Source organism: Eurytemora carolleeae, unplaced genomic scaffold (assembly GCF_000591075.1).
Source record: "Eurytemora carolleeae unplaced genomic scaffold, Eaff_2.0 scaffold446, whole genome shotgun sequence".
In the NCBI taxonomy this organism is placed as follows: domain Eukaryota; kingdom Metazoa; phylum Arthropoda; class Copepoda; order Calanoida; family Temoridae; genus Eurytemora; species Eurytemora carolleeae.
Window position 1 is genome coordinate 99,414 of NW_019396379.1, and position 16,763 is coordinate 116,176.

General features: G+C 35.4%; 1 protein-coding gene across 2 annotated transcripts in view; it reads right to left on the reverse strand.

Annotated features, from left to right (window-relative positions):
- Nucleotides 1–2,103: 2,103 nt before the first annotated feature.
- The window catches only part of LOC111702052 (band 4.1-like protein 5), a 29,586-nt gene continuing 14,926 nt past the window's right edge, over nucleotides 2,104–16,763 (reverse strand). Inside the window, exons 3-12 of one of the 2 annotated variants that reach the window (XM_023473604.1) lie at nucleotides 16,542–16,620; nucleotides 15,954–16,051; nucleotides 11,234–11,354; nucleotides 10,841–10,951; nucleotides 6,403–6,555; nucleotides 5,268–6,029; nucleotides 4,303–4,387; nucleotides 3,461–4,090; nucleotides 2,987–3,080; nucleotides 2,104–2,898 (exon numbers count right to left, since the gene is read on the reverse strand). In XM_023473604.1, coding sequence (XP_023329372.1) covers nucleotides 2,654–2,898; nucleotides 2,987–3,080; nucleotides 3,461–4,090; nucleotides 4,303–4,387; nucleotides 5,268–6,029; nucleotides 6,403–6,555; nucleotides 10,841–10,951; nucleotides 11,234–11,354; nucleotides 15,954–16,051; nucleotides 16,542–16,620 — 2,378 coding nt within the window. In that variant the 3' untranslated portion in view covers nucleotides 2,104–2,653. The remainder of the gene's footprint in view (nucleotides 2,899–2,986; nucleotides 3,081–3,460; nucleotides 4,091–4,302; nucleotides 4,388–5,267; nucleotides 6,030–6,402; nucleotides 6,556–10,840; nucleotides 10,952–11,233; nucleotides 11,355–15,953; nucleotides 16,052–16,541; nucleotides 16,621–16,763) is intronic. The other variant, XM_023473605.1, reaches the window with a different exon arrangement.

Below are 16,763 nucleotides of genomic sequence, written 5' to 3' on the forward strand. Positions count from 1 at the left end.
GGAGTAAGGATATATACTGGAGTAAGGATTTATCCTGGAGAAATGAAATATCCTTGAGTAAGGAAATATCCCTGAGTAAGGATGTATCCTGGACAGAGGATGTATCCTGGAGTAATGATGTATCTGGGAGTAAGGATGTGTCGTTGATAAAGTATGTATCCTGGAGTAAGGATGTTTCCTGGAGTAAGGATGTATCCTGGAGTAAGGATGTATGCTGGAGTAAGGATGTATCCTGGAGTAAGGATGTATCCTAGAGTAAGGATGTATCCTGGAGTAAGGATGTATGGATCCTAGAGTAAGGATGTATCCTGGAGTAAGGATGTGTCGTTGATAAAGTATGTATCCTGGAGAAAGGATGTTTCCTGAAGTAAGGATGTATCCTGGAGTAAGGGTGTATCCTGGAGTAAGGATGTATGTATCCTGAAGTAAGGATGTATCGTTGATAAAGTATGTATCCTGAAGTAAGGATGTATCCTGGAGTAAGGATGTGTCGTTGATAAAGTATGTATTCTGGAGTAGGATTCTGATGTATCTTTGACTACTTCTGGATTTATCCGTGTTCATATTCAAGTCTTCTCCAGGATAAATACTTATCTCAGGATTACATTCTTACTTTATTGATGAGCAGTCTTAATTTATGGATTCATCATTTCTAAAGAATTTATTATAACTTAGAATTAAACATTCTTACTCCATGGTATGTGAATCCTAGATTTCTTCTTGAATTCATTATTTCTCTTGGATTTAACTTCACTCTGAGAAACACTTAATCCAGTATACGTTGCTACTCCAGGAATAGTCCTCACTCCAAGATATATCCTTACTCCAGGAATAGGATACGTTCATACTCCAGGATACATCCTTACTCCAGGATACGTTCATATTCAAGGATACATCCTTACTCCAGGATACGTTCATATTCAAGGATACATCCTTACTCCAGTATACGTTGCTTCTCCAGGAATAGTCCTTACTCCAAGATATATCAATTACTCCAGGAATAGGTCACGTTCAAACTCAGGTACATCATTACACCAGGATACGTTCATACTCCAGAATACGTTCATCAAATCAAATCAGACTCTCAGGGTGTCCTCCTTCAACTCCCCAAACTTGAAATGAATAATACTAAATCATGCCTGGAGAAGTCTCATAGCTTGTAGACAGTATGGTTCTATATTTGCCTTGATTTTGGTACGTTCATACTCCAGGAATAGTACTCACTTAAGATTCTACAGTCAGGACTCTCAGGACTCGTGCATGGTAATTTTACGTTTCTCAGAACTCAGAAGATAATCAATGAATAAAATTCATCGTCAAATACATTTTAGGAACATAATGTCGTCTTCATTTTCTAAAGACTATAATTATTTTTTTAATATTTTATAAGTTAATTTATTACTAGCTTGGGAACCCAGCATTGCATGGAAACTTTCTCTATAAAAGTTTAGAAACACTACTTAGAATTGTAGATGTAGAACCAAGACAAGAACATTCCCGTGGTTCTACCAAGTTCCCCGTTCAAAATTTGAGGCAAATCGGTCTTGGGGTTGATGAGTTATAATTGGACATCCAATCAAACAGACAAACGGAGATGACTATCTTCTATTTTAATATCAATAGTTAGGAAATGAGAAAATCTGTGAAAATCTTTTTTGCTTTAGTTTGCTTTTGCTATAAATTGCTAACCCAAATAAAATCTTTTATTTTTATTAAGACAGTCTTTGCCACAAATTCTGATTTCAAATCCCTATATCTTTGCAACCAAATGTCGTAGACCTTAAATATTTTTAACAATGAAATCTCTGAGATCAAATAATCTATGAAGTTAGAAATGTCAAAGGTTTACACCATCAGGTTTTAAAGATATTGGTATTTGAAAGTCAGAGCTTGAGGCAAAAACTTGTCTGCCAATTAAAAAATGAGAAAATTATTTAAAAATCCCTTTCAGGGAATGTTTAAGCGCTAGCAAATGTATTGCACACAGATTGGAGTGACATGGAGAAACAAATCCAGTATGATTCTTCAAACGAATGGATTTGCAGTTCATTAAAATCCTAAGAATCACTCTACCTCATAGAAAATGGACGCTCACCTCCCACATTTCAGATTTAAAATTTATTTCTTCAAAAATTAAATTTGCTCCGAGCAATTTATTTTACAACATGACAGGACGAAGAATGTATAACGATAAATTGTACAAATTCATGTATAAATATAGATATTATTGAAAGCAGGTTTACTTGATTGAATTAATACTTATAGATTCTCACTAAGGGTGGTTATTTCTGGGATAATTGGTTCATCAAAGAACCTTTATTCTTTTACAATCCGTGGACGGATGGTTTAAGGACGGATTAAGGTCTAAAGAGCGGATGGAGGATTCCAGGACGGATCTCTAAGGACGAATGGAGGATATTTTAGGATGAATTAAAGAACATTGATAAATGCTTAACTCCGCTTAAACCTTGGTTAAGCTTAGTAAACTATCAACCATCGTGAAAACAAACCTTAGGTTCCAGGTTAGATAATCCCTAAATGGGAACCGGTTTTTGGGGATCCAATTGGCGGATTTTGCATGTTGTACTATACTCCCACCCCTGTTAAATGCATAGTACAGATTTCCTTATAGTTAATAAATATTTCCAGTTTATCACAATTCTGTGGTGATAACAGTCTTTAAAAGTGGAATCTTGGATTTGTCCATTTTTTTGTTCATGATCATATTGTCTTTAACAAGCCAAGGAGATATCTCCTCAAGGCTTGTGTCCCCCTGGAGGTTGTTGGAGTTGTTGTTAATGATGTTGGAGTTGTGACCGTTCGCCAGGTTCTCAGAGTTATACTTGTTGTTCAGCGTGTTTCTGTTGTTCAGAATACTCGTTTTTGATAAACTCGTCGCTGAAAATAGAGAAATTCATTGATTTTTTATGTTATTTAAAAATGCGCGGGACTTAATCAAAATGGCGGTCATTTATTTTCTTGTTACCTAGAACTGGAAGACGACTGCTCGATATTCCAGGTTTGGTTCCAACACTGGAAAGAGATCTTGTCACAGGTTGGCTGCTGGCAAATGTTGTCTCCTAAAAAGTCACCTAATGTCAATATTTCCTTTACTCCATCTGTGAGGCTTATTTTATTAAAGATACAAACTTAAACAAAATTAAGAAAATTCTATCAGAAAATTAAAAACATATTTAATGATTCTATGAAAGTAACGTCTTTAGAAAAAGTTAAAAAATGTGTTTTTGCTGTAAATTGTGTATTTAAAAATTTGACAATTTGTAGATAAAAAAAATATCCACCAATATATGCACATTAAACTATTTTTACCATTTTTGATTATAAATGTTGTGTCAAATCCCACATTGAATATATACATGTTTTAAAATAAATTTAGTAATCTGCACTGTACAACCACTACAACAGAGATTATGTACACTGTACAGTACAATTTACTTACTATTTTATTAAGAGTGGAAGTGCTGGATCCGTTATCGGAGACAGGATCAAGAGATGCCTCCGGAGAAGTCCCAGGTGAAGTAGACATCGGAGAACCTGAAGTCAGTTCTCCATTTCCATGGTGTTGAGCGTCCAACCGATCCAAAAACGGATTTTTGCTCTTGTTCGAATATGTAAAGGGGTTGGAACGACCGATGGTGGCAAACTTCTGACCGTTGTTCTCGTCATTGGTGGTTGTGTTGATAAATGGGTTCGTGAACGGGTTTGAGGTCGGGTTCATCATGGATATGGTGTCGGAGAACAAGGTTTCCTTCTGCAGTCCTGCTACTCCGTTCTCGGAAAAGTGTGTAATACTGACCGGGAGCTGGGACGGGTTCAGGGGAGCGGAGAGGTTGGAGAGAGGGGTCATTGGGGAGGTCAGGGTTGAAATGGGAGTAAGAGCTGAACTGAGAGTGGAGCTGAACGTGAAGTTGTTAACTCCAGATCCAAGAGATGAGATTGGAGCAATGGGAGTTGTAAGTGTGGAGAGAAGCTCCAGGTTGGAGGGTTGAGTGGAGATGGGAATGACCGACTCCAGGTCCATCAGGTTAGTGTTTCCGGATCCCAAGCTCAGGGTTAACTTGTCACCACCCTACACAATAAAGACATTCACAGAAAACCAAAACCATTGACAAATACAATCAAATATAATCAATTTATTAAAATAGAAAGAAACTAAAAAACCATTGACAAATACAATCAAATATAATCAATTTATTAAAATAGAAAGAAACTAAAATTGACTATATTTCAAGCAAAAAAAACACACACATAACACAGATAACAATGATTAAAGGAACCTACCACTGAAACAAATGTAGCGCTAGACTTGTCCGAAATTTCTTTGGATGGTGAATCACCGTTGGAGAGATTCAAATTCTTCCTCGGACTGAAATATAAAAAAACATGAATAAAACCCTTTCTGATAATTTATGTGATAGATAGATGGATAAAGAAACCACTGCATTGAGATAAAGAAAGATGGTTATAGAAACCACTGCATTGACATAAAAGAAAGATGGTTATAGAAACCACTGCATTGAGATAAAGAAAGATGGTTATAGAAAACACTGCATTGACATAAAGAAAGATGGTTATAGAAACCACTGCATTGAGATAAAGAAAGATGGTTATAGAAACCACTGCATTGAGATAAAGAAAGATGGTTATAGAAACCAATGCATTGAGATAAAGAAGGATGGTTATAGAAACCACTACATTGAGATAAAGAAGGATGGTTATAGAAACCACTGCATTGAGATAAAGAAAGATGGTTATAGAAACCACTGCATTGAGATAAAGAAAGATGGTTATAGAAACCACTGCATTGAGATAAAGAAAGATGGTTATAGAAACCACTGAATTGAGATAAAGAAAGATGGTTATAGAAACCATTGCATTAAGATAAAGAAGGATGGTTATAGAAATCACTGCATTGAGATGAAGAAGGATGGTTATTGAAACCACTGCATTGAGATAAAGAAAGATGGTTATAGAATAGAAACCACTGCTTTGAGATAAAGAAAGATGGTTATAGAAACCACTGCAATGAGATAAAAAAGATGGTTATAGAAACCACTGCATTGAGATAAAGAAAGATGGATATAGAAACCACTGCATTGAGATAAAGAAAATAAGAATGATGCATTGTAGAAGATTTCACTGACAGGATGAACGATAAATGATATATAATGGCTCCCTGCTATTTAACTAGTATAAAAAACCCTGGCGTGATCAATGTAGCACCCGGAGAATCAAGATAAACTGACCTTATCACATTCTCCGCCGAGGAACTGAGCTCTGCATTCTTAAACTCCGCCTTAATCTCCTCTTCTGCCTTTGCTTTTAGTAGATTATTCTTATAAGAATCCACCGGCAAAGGTTTGGCCGGCTGGGTTGGAATCTGATTATTTGGAACGGACGATTTTGTCTCAGATTCATCCATCTTGATATTTAGAAGAGTTTCCAACCTTGTCTCATCATCTGTGGTTCCAGCTCTTGAAGTGTTGGGTAAAGATTTAACTGCTCTCGGAGTCAGATCATTCATAGATCCGTCCCTGGGACTTTCAGTCGTGTGAGAGCGTGGACTTGTGGTTGAGGATTTGCCTCTTGGCGTGGCGCTAGGAGAGGCGGAGAGATTAAGCACAAGGGTGGGCGAGGGGGCGGAGTCCCGTGGCGTATCAACCACCGCCGGCTTGGAGAGAGGAACTGAAACCTCTGCCAAAGATTTAGTTGCCTCTGTCTCCGGAATTGAAACCTTCTCCTCTGCTTTTTTCTTCTCCCGGAGAACATGGGATTGTCTCCGAGCATATCTCTGACTTGGAGTACGGACGAACGAAACCGTTCTTCTCGCCCGACCTCCGGCAACGGCGTTTTGAAACTCTGTGTGCCCACTATATCTAAATCTTGATCCCATTCGGAAAAAGTTCTGTCGAGCCGAGGGTCCCTTTACTGGAGCCCGGAGCCGGAAAAACGAGTGATGCTCGACCGCACATTTCCAGAGATGCTTGCACGCCTTCTCATTTCTCAACCTACGCAGTACACGTAGATATTATTCAAAACATTCTTTTCATTATCATAATAGTTGTTTAATTCAAGACAGAGCAGGAATCAGAGCAATGAATCCTGGAGCATAGATCATGCTTATCTTGCATTTCCTGGTTTGCTGAACTTGAATAAACTTGGCTGTAATCATGAAACCTGGATAAGGTTTAGCATGAGATCAATGCTGAGTATGCCCGTAGCCAGGAATATCCCACAAAGTGCTTTATCTTTATGTTTTGACAAGTAAGTGGAACATTTCTTTCTTACAAGGCTAATACAAACTTCATTGATCCAGGTTCCAAGTTAAATTATTGACTGATTGATTGATTGGCTGATTGACTGATAGACTGATTAACTAACCTGAATACGAAGGTATGCTCCTGCTCATCCTCAACCACAACGAGGGTTAACTTCTTCTTCTTGAAGTCCAGCTTGGTGATCTTCGGCCAGAAGAAGAGACCGATCTTGGTTTCTCCCTCAAACACGAGGATTCCAGTCGGAGTCAAACCCAAACTAGAATAAATCCAAGATAAAGTTGAGCTAATGTTAGTTTAGGATGATCTATCATGTTATTAAGGTTATCTAACAAAGGATTAGGTTAATTAAAGACAGGATTATGTTGATCTAAGTAAGGAATAGGTTGATCTAACACAGGATTTTGGTGATCTAACAATAGATGAGGTTGATCTAAGACAGGGTTAAAGTGATCTAAAACGGGATTAGGTTGAACTAACATTGGAATAGGGTGATATCACATCGGCATAGGTTTTAATGACACAGGAGTAGGTTAATCTAACACAAGTTTAGGTTGGTCTAACATTGGACTAGATTGTTCTAATGAAGAATTAGGTTGATCTCTCATAGAATTAGGTTGATTAAATAAAGAGTTAGGCTTATATAACACAGGGTTAGGTCCAGCTATCGAGTGGTTAGAATAATCTAAAATACTCTTTACTATAACAAAAAGAGTTTATATGTTCTAATCTAATGGTAGAAAAATGCTTTAATATTTAAATTTTAATACGTCTAAAACATAGAACAGACTATAGTTGCTTGCATGTTTATTTCCAACCAGTTAATTAATATTTTAATTAATAAAAATTCACGCATTTATACTACGTAGTTCTCTATCAATTATAATTTGATGTAGATTTAATGTTTATTTGAACGTTTTTGATGAAAGTTAAAAACGTGAATCTGTAATTAGAGCCTTGTGTTCGTGTTTAATTGAAGCAGGACGGATTGTCACGAATCTTTATATCTCAGGTTCAGAAATTTAGGATGACTGACATTAATCAAACCATACACTTTTAGAATTATCTTATACTATTTCAACTCTACCCCCCCCCCCCTGCTTCTCTTTCTAGATAATTTGATCTTTATTTTTTTCGAGATTCAACTTTTCTGTTTAGTTGCAGTAGCCACGAATTAATGACAAATTAAATCAATCATTTGTCTATAAATTATTTAAAAATACAGATCAATCCCCTTAAATTATAATCCCAAGGGCGGATACAGGGGGGCGGGGGGACATTCACCCCCCCCCCGAATTTGGATTTTTTGTTCCTATTTTCAGAATAGCTTCTCACTAGCATTCTTAAGGGAAAGAAACCCTAGTGCAAAACAGGAAAAATACATGTCTTAATAAACTATAATGTGTGAAAAGTTAAAAATCTAGTTTTTTAGTTTTGAGTCATTAATTTTGACTCTTTTTGAGTCTTTTAAGTCAAAAAAAAATTTCGCCTGCGCGCGATTTTTTGTTCCTAATTATGAATTTTTTTGTTCCTAAAAAATCTTGCCCCACCCTCACTTAAATCCGCCCCTGTATAATCCTATATCTAATGCAACCTGATTTCGTAGATCTTTCATATTTTAGACTATATTTACTCTGCTAAACCGAATAGTCAAGTTAAACATATCAGAAGTTTACACCATCAGGCTGCAAAAATATAGGGCTAGGAAAATTAGAAGCTCTCATTTCCTTTAACCTTTTGTTAGCCTATCGACTAACTTTTGATCAATTCTATATCTTGACGATCAAATCAATCCCAGATCACTAGAAGTTAGATCAAACGAACATCCATCGATTGACGATGCGCTGATCAATAAATCTCTAGAATGTATCCAGCAAGCGATGAATATTGAGGAAGGTTTGAATAAATGATCAGAGTTCATAACAAGGAACAAGAAACTAGAACTCCATGCCAAGGTTTATCGAGAGAGAAGAGCTTGGCTCGCTCTATTCATCAAAACATTTTATCAAAGACAGAGCGAGTTTAAAATATGATACGCTGAACCTTCATATGTATTTGAATTTATTGTGCAGACAGCCAATATATCTCTTGTTTGGATTTTGTTGTAAAATTACGCGAAAAAAAAACTTTTTTCCGGACTAATAAAATGTTAAGAAAAATTTAAACCAAAAGGAAAGAAGAATGAGCTGATAATTGTTAATATATTTTTCTCATGCATCCTTCTTATATTCGCGGAAGGATTTAGTGTAGTGCGGATAAAGGAACACATGCAAGCAGATTAAAATATTGATACTAGGAAAACAGGATACTAGGATACCAGGATACCAGGATACTAGGATACCAGCATACCAGGATACCAGGATACCAGGATACCAGGATCCCAGGATACTAGGAAACCAGGATACTAGGAAAACAGGATACTAGGATACTAGGATACCAGGATACTAGGATACCAGAATACTAGAAAACCAGGATACTAGGATACTAGGATACCAGGATACTAGGATACCAAGATACTAGGAAACCAGTATACAAGGAAACCAGGATATCAGGATGCTAGGATACAATGATAATACAATAGCATGATACCAGGGTTTTTGGATACCAGGATACTAGTAAACCAAAATATCAGGATGAGTACCATAATAATATAATACCAGAATATCAGGATGCTAGATAATATAATACCAGAATATCAGGATGAGTACCATGATAATATAATACCAGAATATCAGGATGCTAGAATACCATGATAATATAATACCAGAATATCAGGATGCTAGAATACCATGATAATATAATACCAGAATATCAGGATGCTAGGATACCATGATAATATAATACCAGGATACCAGGATGAGTACCATAATAATATAATACCAGAATATCAGGATGCTAGGATACCATAATAATATAATACCAGAATATCAGGATGCTAGGTACCATGATAATATAATACCAGAATACCAGGATGCTAGGATACCATAATAATATAATACCAGAATATCAGGATGCTAGGATACCATGATAATGTAATACCAGAATATCAGGATGCTAGGATACCATGATAATATAATATCAGGATACCAGGATGCTGAGAAAACCATAATAATATAATACCAGAATATCAGGATGCTAGGATACCATGATAATATAATACCAGAATATCAGGATTCTAGGATACCATAATAATATAATACCAGGATACCAGGATGCTAGGATACCATAATAATATAATACCAGAATATCAGGATGCTAGGATACCATGATAATATAATACCAGAATATCAGGATGCTAGGATACCATGATAATATAATACCAGAATATCAGGATGAGTACCATGATAATATAATACCAGGATACCAGGATGCTAGGAAACCAGAATATAAGGATTCTAAGATACCATGATAATATTATACCGGGATACCAGGATACTAGGATACCAGTTACAGGGTACCAGGATACCAGGATGTTAGGATACCAGATACAGGGTAACAGGATACCAGGATACTAGGATACCAGATACAGGGTACCAGGATAAAAGAATACTAGGAAATAAGAAACAGGTTACCAGGGTCAAGAATACTAGGATACCAGATACAGGGTACCAGGATACTAGGATACCAGATACAGGGTACCAGGGTCAAAGATACTAAGATACCAGATACATGGTACCAGGGTACAGGATACTAAGATATCAGATAAGGTACTAGGATACCAAGTATAGGATACACCACTTAATGGATTAATGGATATACATAAAAATGAAAGCATGGGTAAAACAAGGGTTTGCTATGGATTGAATATACAATCAAAGACTAGGATAGGCTAGGCTAGGATACAAAGAAACCTATATCAAATAAATATTGAAAAAAAGTATTAGGGAATACGGAGAAAAAACATTTATACAATTTGGTGTTAATGATGATCCAAATCTGAAAGGAGTATATAAACCAGGGGCTAGGAAAAAAACATTTATATCATCTGGATTGACCCCCTTTAGTTCTTGAGATTTTTGTCTGTCATAAACAGATTTTATGAATATGGATATCAAGATAATCAAAACGCTAATGAATCATGGTTGCATGTAAATAAAAATTAAATTGATTTATATTAAACCAGTCGAAAGAATATGAACAAGAACCTATCTATCCTTTCACAGAAAGGCTCATTGTCGCCAACTATGTTGCTTTATACTTATCAAGGAATTGTAATTTTAAACTCAGATTGTAGATGTACTCAGATATGAATTTGTTTTTGCACTCAGATATTATTATACGTACTTTTACTTGTACTCCTTCGACTTTTTAATACTTATCTTAGTAACTGGTATCCGATTATTTAAATGTACTCTAATAAATAACTGTATCCACCTGTACTATAATAGGTAATATGAACTTATCTACCTTTTATGTACCTGTACCCCTTATGTGCATGTGTAATCGGTTAAATGAACTGTATCTACATGTACTTCATCATGTACAATGATATAGGTACTGTGTCTTCATGTACTTCTTACTGTACTCTGATAAAAGTACTCTACCTGTACTCTGAAGCGTCCTTGCCCAGTACAGTGTGCATATCCACTCCGTACATTTCCAGATTCTTCGCTTTGTTCAGGTATCCCAACTCCGCCTGGGCTGGACTTAATCCTCTGAACAATTAGAAATGTCGTCTTCCATATTTTATCTCTTATTATTTTTAATGAAAGACTTCAAAAAGATTATTATTTATAAGAATTATTGGAGTAATGTGTTCAAAATTAAGAAGTTTCATATTTTGGTCTTATTTAGTTATTATTCAACAATTTTTGAAAAGTCATCTTGGAAATATAAACTATGCATGTTGCAACTCATAATATTCATTAATTCATCAATCTATTCATCCTATTCATCCCATTTATCCTATTCATCCATTCTTATGTTTCTCAACTTACTTGTTTCTCCTGTAAGCTTCCGTGACATCGATTTCAAATTCTTCATTCTGGTTTGGTAGAAATCTGAACTCAGAGATAAGAGCTGGAGTATGGACATCCTCGTCATAATCTCCCAGTTCAGCTGAAACAAGGAGACATGTTCAAACTGTACTGTACTGCAGTCAGAGTATAATCCACTTTAGTACAACAAAATCGATGAATGTATGTCTTACATACATTTTTACAATTTCAAATTTAAGCTGAGATATGTATGTATCTTATATAATATGAAGTTTAATAAATAGAAATTTTACAAATAACAAAATCATAAATATTAACATTTATAGATCTTAAATTATTCCTATTAAAAATGTCCTGTTTTCAACGAAATGAAATGTCTCAACACCAAACTGTAATTGTAATTTGTACTCATTTATAGGAGTAAAGTGAATAAAAGGTTGCAAGTACAGAAATGTATGTACTTTATGTACCAAAACAATCCAGTTGGCTGACTTTTTTTGGTTTTTTAATTTATTTTAATTTATTTTGCTAAAAGTAAAATTTTTCCACTTTAAAAATCATTTAACTGTGATCAACCCCCCCCCCTCCCCCACTTACTATTTGCCCTGTTTAAAAAGAATAAGAAACGAATTGTGATTTTTACAATATTTATTCTTCAGTTGATCTACTCTCAAAGGTTAAAAAGAATTGGCTCCAAGAACCAGGTTCTGCAATCCTTCGCGAGGGGGGAGGGTAGATTCTGCAATCCTTAGCGAGGGGGAAGGGTAGATTCTGCAATCCTAAACAAGGGGGGAGGGTAGATTCTAAAATCCTAAGCGAGGATAGAATGGCAGGATATTTTGAATTGCGGTATTTAAATTAAACCTTAGAGCCGCCTAACAATGTCTACCTACCCTCGCCAGTCTTATGTCTGCCAATTCACCCTCGCTTAACCTTGTATCTGCCAATTCACCCTCGCTGAACCTTATATCTGCCAATTCACCCTCGTTGAACCTTGGTTCAAAGAATCAGTTATAATTCAGCAAATCAAACGTTGAGCAAGAACGAAGATAAATACTTGTGATGAGATATTGATCTATAATTCCAAATTCTAGGTTGTAACCAAGGAGTCTTTATATACAGGAGATATTTTGCAACCAAGGTGTATTTATAAACAGGAGATATTCAGGAACTAAGGATTATCTATAAATAGGAGGTAAGCCAGGAGATAATCAAGAATACAGGAAAATATATAAAGAATAGATATACTATCAGGATCTAAAGAGTATCTATATACAGGAGGGATATCAGGAGATAATCAGGAACCAAGCGTATCTAAAATTAGGAGAGATACTAGGAGATAATCAGGAAATAAGGAGTATCTATAAACAGGAGAGATACCAGGAGAGAAAATCAGTTACTAAGGAGTATCTATTAACAGGAGGAATACCAGGAGATAATCAGGAACTAAGGAGTGTCTGTAAACAGGAGGAATACCAGGAGATAATCAGGAACTAAGGAGTATCTATTAACAGGAGGAATACCAGGAGATAATCAGGAACTAAGGAGTATCTATAAACAGGAGAGATACCAGGAGATAATCAGGAACTAAGGAGTACCTATAAAACAGGATGGATACCAGGAGAAAATCAGGAACTAAGGAGTATCTGTAAACAGGAGGGATACCAGGAGATAATCAGGAACTAAGGAGTACCTATAAACAGGAGGAATACCAGGAGATAATCAGGAACTAAAGAGTACCTATAAACAGGAGGGATACCAGGAGATAATCAGGAACTAAGAATATCTATAAACAGGAGGGATACCAGGAGATAATCAGGAACTAAGGAGTACCTATAAAACAGGATGGATACCAGGAGATAATCAGGAATCTAGAAGTGTTCATAAACAGGGAATATTCAGGAGATATACAAGGAGAAAGTTTTTAAAAAGTTTTTAAAATCTCTGTTTGTATCTTTGTGTACCCTGAGTACTATGGGATAGTTTGTTAAGTCATGTTAATATAGTTTCATTCGCCCTAGGATAGAATACAATAGTCTTGTCAGGTTGGTTCGTGGAGAGATATCTTCTTGTGTTTAAAAATCCGTATAATTAAACATTCTTTCAAAAGAATGGCATTGAAAAAAAAAATATTTACCGCTCTACAGTCTGCACCTAAAGCCAATTAAAAAATGACTGATGTTAATCTAATGTTCATCTAATGTTCATCTCATGTTCATCTAATTGTGAAAAACTTCTTTGCGACCCAGCAAAAAATTAACAAGCATTATGAAACCCAGTTTGGCGTCATCTGTACACTGTACAGTCGAAACTAGAAAAAAAATTCTACCGTTGTTTTCATAAAATAACCTGTTCTAGCGTATGATGATATCTTAAGAATCCTTAAAAAGTAATGAAACTACATTAAGAAAACCTAGGAAAAAGGCAGAACATTTAACAAAAAATCTTTTCGCAACTAAAGAGTTCTGCTAAATTTTAGGCTTTTGGAAAACGATTAATAGAATTTTAGGTTTTAATGATTCAACTTTAATTCGAAGAATTTATTAAACTTTTCATAAAACTCTCTAGTACATGATGATTGGTAATGGAGAAGTTTCAATACAAAACATGGAGAATATCCAGTACTCTCTCCCCTCCCAGAAGAATTTTCCAGTACTCTCTCTCCAATACTCGGAGAATTTTCCAGTACTCTCTCACCACTACTCGGAGAATTTTCATTACTTTCTGCCTTACTAGGAGAATTAACATGTTTTTTCATCCCTACTCTCAGAGTTTCCAGAACCCTCTCCCCTTCCCGGAGAAATTCCAGTACTTGCACCCCTACTCGGAGAGTTTCCATTATTCTCTCGCAACCCCGGAGAAATTCCAGTACTTGCACCCCTACTCGTAGAGTTTGCATTATTTTCTCCCAACCCCGGAGAAATTCCAGTACTTGCACCCCTACTCGGAGAGTTTCCATTATTCTCTCCCAACCCCGGAGAAATTCCAATCTCAGTTTGTCCAACAACAGATATCTATCTTAATAATAAACCTGTCATGTCGTAACAATATCTTTCGAGCCATCTTGGAGGAAATCTTTTCAAATCCCCGCCCAACCCCCCTCTAACCTCTACTGGATAATTTTCATCCTTATTATCCTTTAAGAAAAGTATAACAGCTACTACACTGGAAAATGTCTACTTTAAAATGACGAAGGGGTTTTCGAAGAGTAATTAGTAATCCTTCTATATGATAAGACAAACGTCTGTATTTTTAAATTTTCATGAATTGTTTATATAATGTTTAGTTCTTATTGAATCTATATCAAAGCTGATGTCTAGTATCTACCAAGAGTTCTATTTATCAAATTAATCAAACAAAAGTTCTTATTATCCAGTATATCTACCAAGAGTTCCTATTTATCCAAATCTACAAAGAGTTCCTATTTATCCAAATCTAAAAGAGTTCCTTTCATCCAGAAAAACTGAAAAGAGTTCCCACTTGTCCAGTAAATATAACAAGAGTTTCTTAATATCCAGTAAATCTTTCAAGAGTTCCTATTTATCCAGTAAATCTATTAAGAGTTCCTATTTACCCAAAAAATCTTTTTATCCAGTAAATCTACCAAGAGTTCCTATTTACCCAAAAAATCTCTTTATCCAGTAATTCTACCAGGAGCTCCTATTTATCCAGTAAATCTACCAAGAGTTCCTATTTATCCAGTAATTCTACCAGGAGCTCTTATTTATCCAGCAAATCTATCGAGAGTTCCTATTTTTCCAGTAAACCCACCAAGTGCTCTTTTTCATCCAGAAAATCTATCAAGAGTTTCTATTTTCCTAAAATTTTCTAAAAAGAGTTCCGATTTATCCAGTAAATCTAATCTACCAAAATTTAATTACTCTCCAGTTACAATAGATCTGCAAATCGCGTCTTAAGTTCTGACAAAGGTTTTGCACTGTATTCTGTTTGGAGAAATGTTGAAATGGGTTCGTGCTGTAGAGAGGGGGTGGAGATAAATGCAAGAGCACAAGAAACCCGTCCTTCTTTCTTCAGCCCTGACATGAAATTATACAAAGACTGATCAGTCGAGATCACGATATCTTTTAATTTAGGTCATAGGTTTAATTCATTAGCAGACCCGTAAACAACAGGGGGTGTCAGGTCTAGGAACAGAGATATTTCAGCCATCCAATCCTGAGAGACTTTTAGATCCAAATCCTTTCAGGTTCAAGTTCTCATTATTACATTACAAAGGATATGTTTAGAAACGTTTAGACAGAATCAATCATGGTGTGGTTTCTTTTTAATTTTAATATTGGTTTCTCTTAAAAGTTAATGATCCCTATAGTCCATTCAAACATTGATCAGGTTTGTATTAATCCTTGATCATACTCTAACTCGAATGTTAAAAAATAAAACAATTTACGAATTTATAAATCCTAATTTAATCCGTGATAAGATTTAATCCTCGTTAATCTAATCCTTGACCATCTCGATGCATTTAATCGTTGATCAAGGTTTGCATCAAACGCTGAATCAGGTTTCTTTAATCCCAGATCCTAGTTCGTTTCAATCTCAACCCCAAGTTTGTTTCTATTTTGATCTAGTCATGATCAGTCCATATTTCAAATTTCTTATTTTACTTATTTCTTAAAACCGATGAAACCTTTTGTGTATTATGAACCTAAAATCTTTTAAAGTAACTCTATACGTAATTTTAAATTGTAATTTCACTTACATTGAAGTGCTAGTGCCGCTAATTCTACACTGATAGCGTAGGGGCACTCTAGCCGCCCGGTCAGCAGGTCTTGCTTCAGCTGCAGGAAAAACTGATATCTGAAATATTTAAGTTTTAGCAATATTTTGGATTTATGGATATTTTGTAATCGAGTGTTTTAGCCACAAACTCTGATTTTCTAATCTCTATATCTTAGCAACCCAATGTTGTAGACCTTATTTATTTCAAACCATAAATTATGTTGGTTCAAATAAACTAAGATTGAAGTATAACAAGATTTACATTCATCAGGTTGAAAAAATAAAGGAATTCGAAAATTCGAGATTCTGGCAAAGACTCAATTCCTTTATTAAATCTAGTTTTAACTTTTTTGGTTGTTTGTTTCTATTCAATAAACGTAAAAAACATTCGAAACGTAACGGCCAAGAGAATTGGGTCAGAAATAAAAATTGTAGAAATTCAATTTAAAATACTAAAAATCTGCAAAACTTTATTTTCAAACATGGAGAAATGACACCTTGATAAGCAAGAAAAAGGGAATTTATTGATAGACGACTTATATTTTGACAATTCAGTTTTATTTTTTACCTCGTAATTTCTTCTCTTAAGCAGTTAGGTTCAGAGGAGTAGAATTTGATCCTCATCCTCATTGTGTAGGGTGGGCCAACTAGACAAATATATATAGTTTAGGGTGGGCCAACTAGACAATATATATAGTGTAGGGTGGGCCAACTAGACAAATATATATAGTGTAGGGTGGGCCAACTAGACAAATATATATATAGTGTAGGGTGGGCCAACTAGACAAAT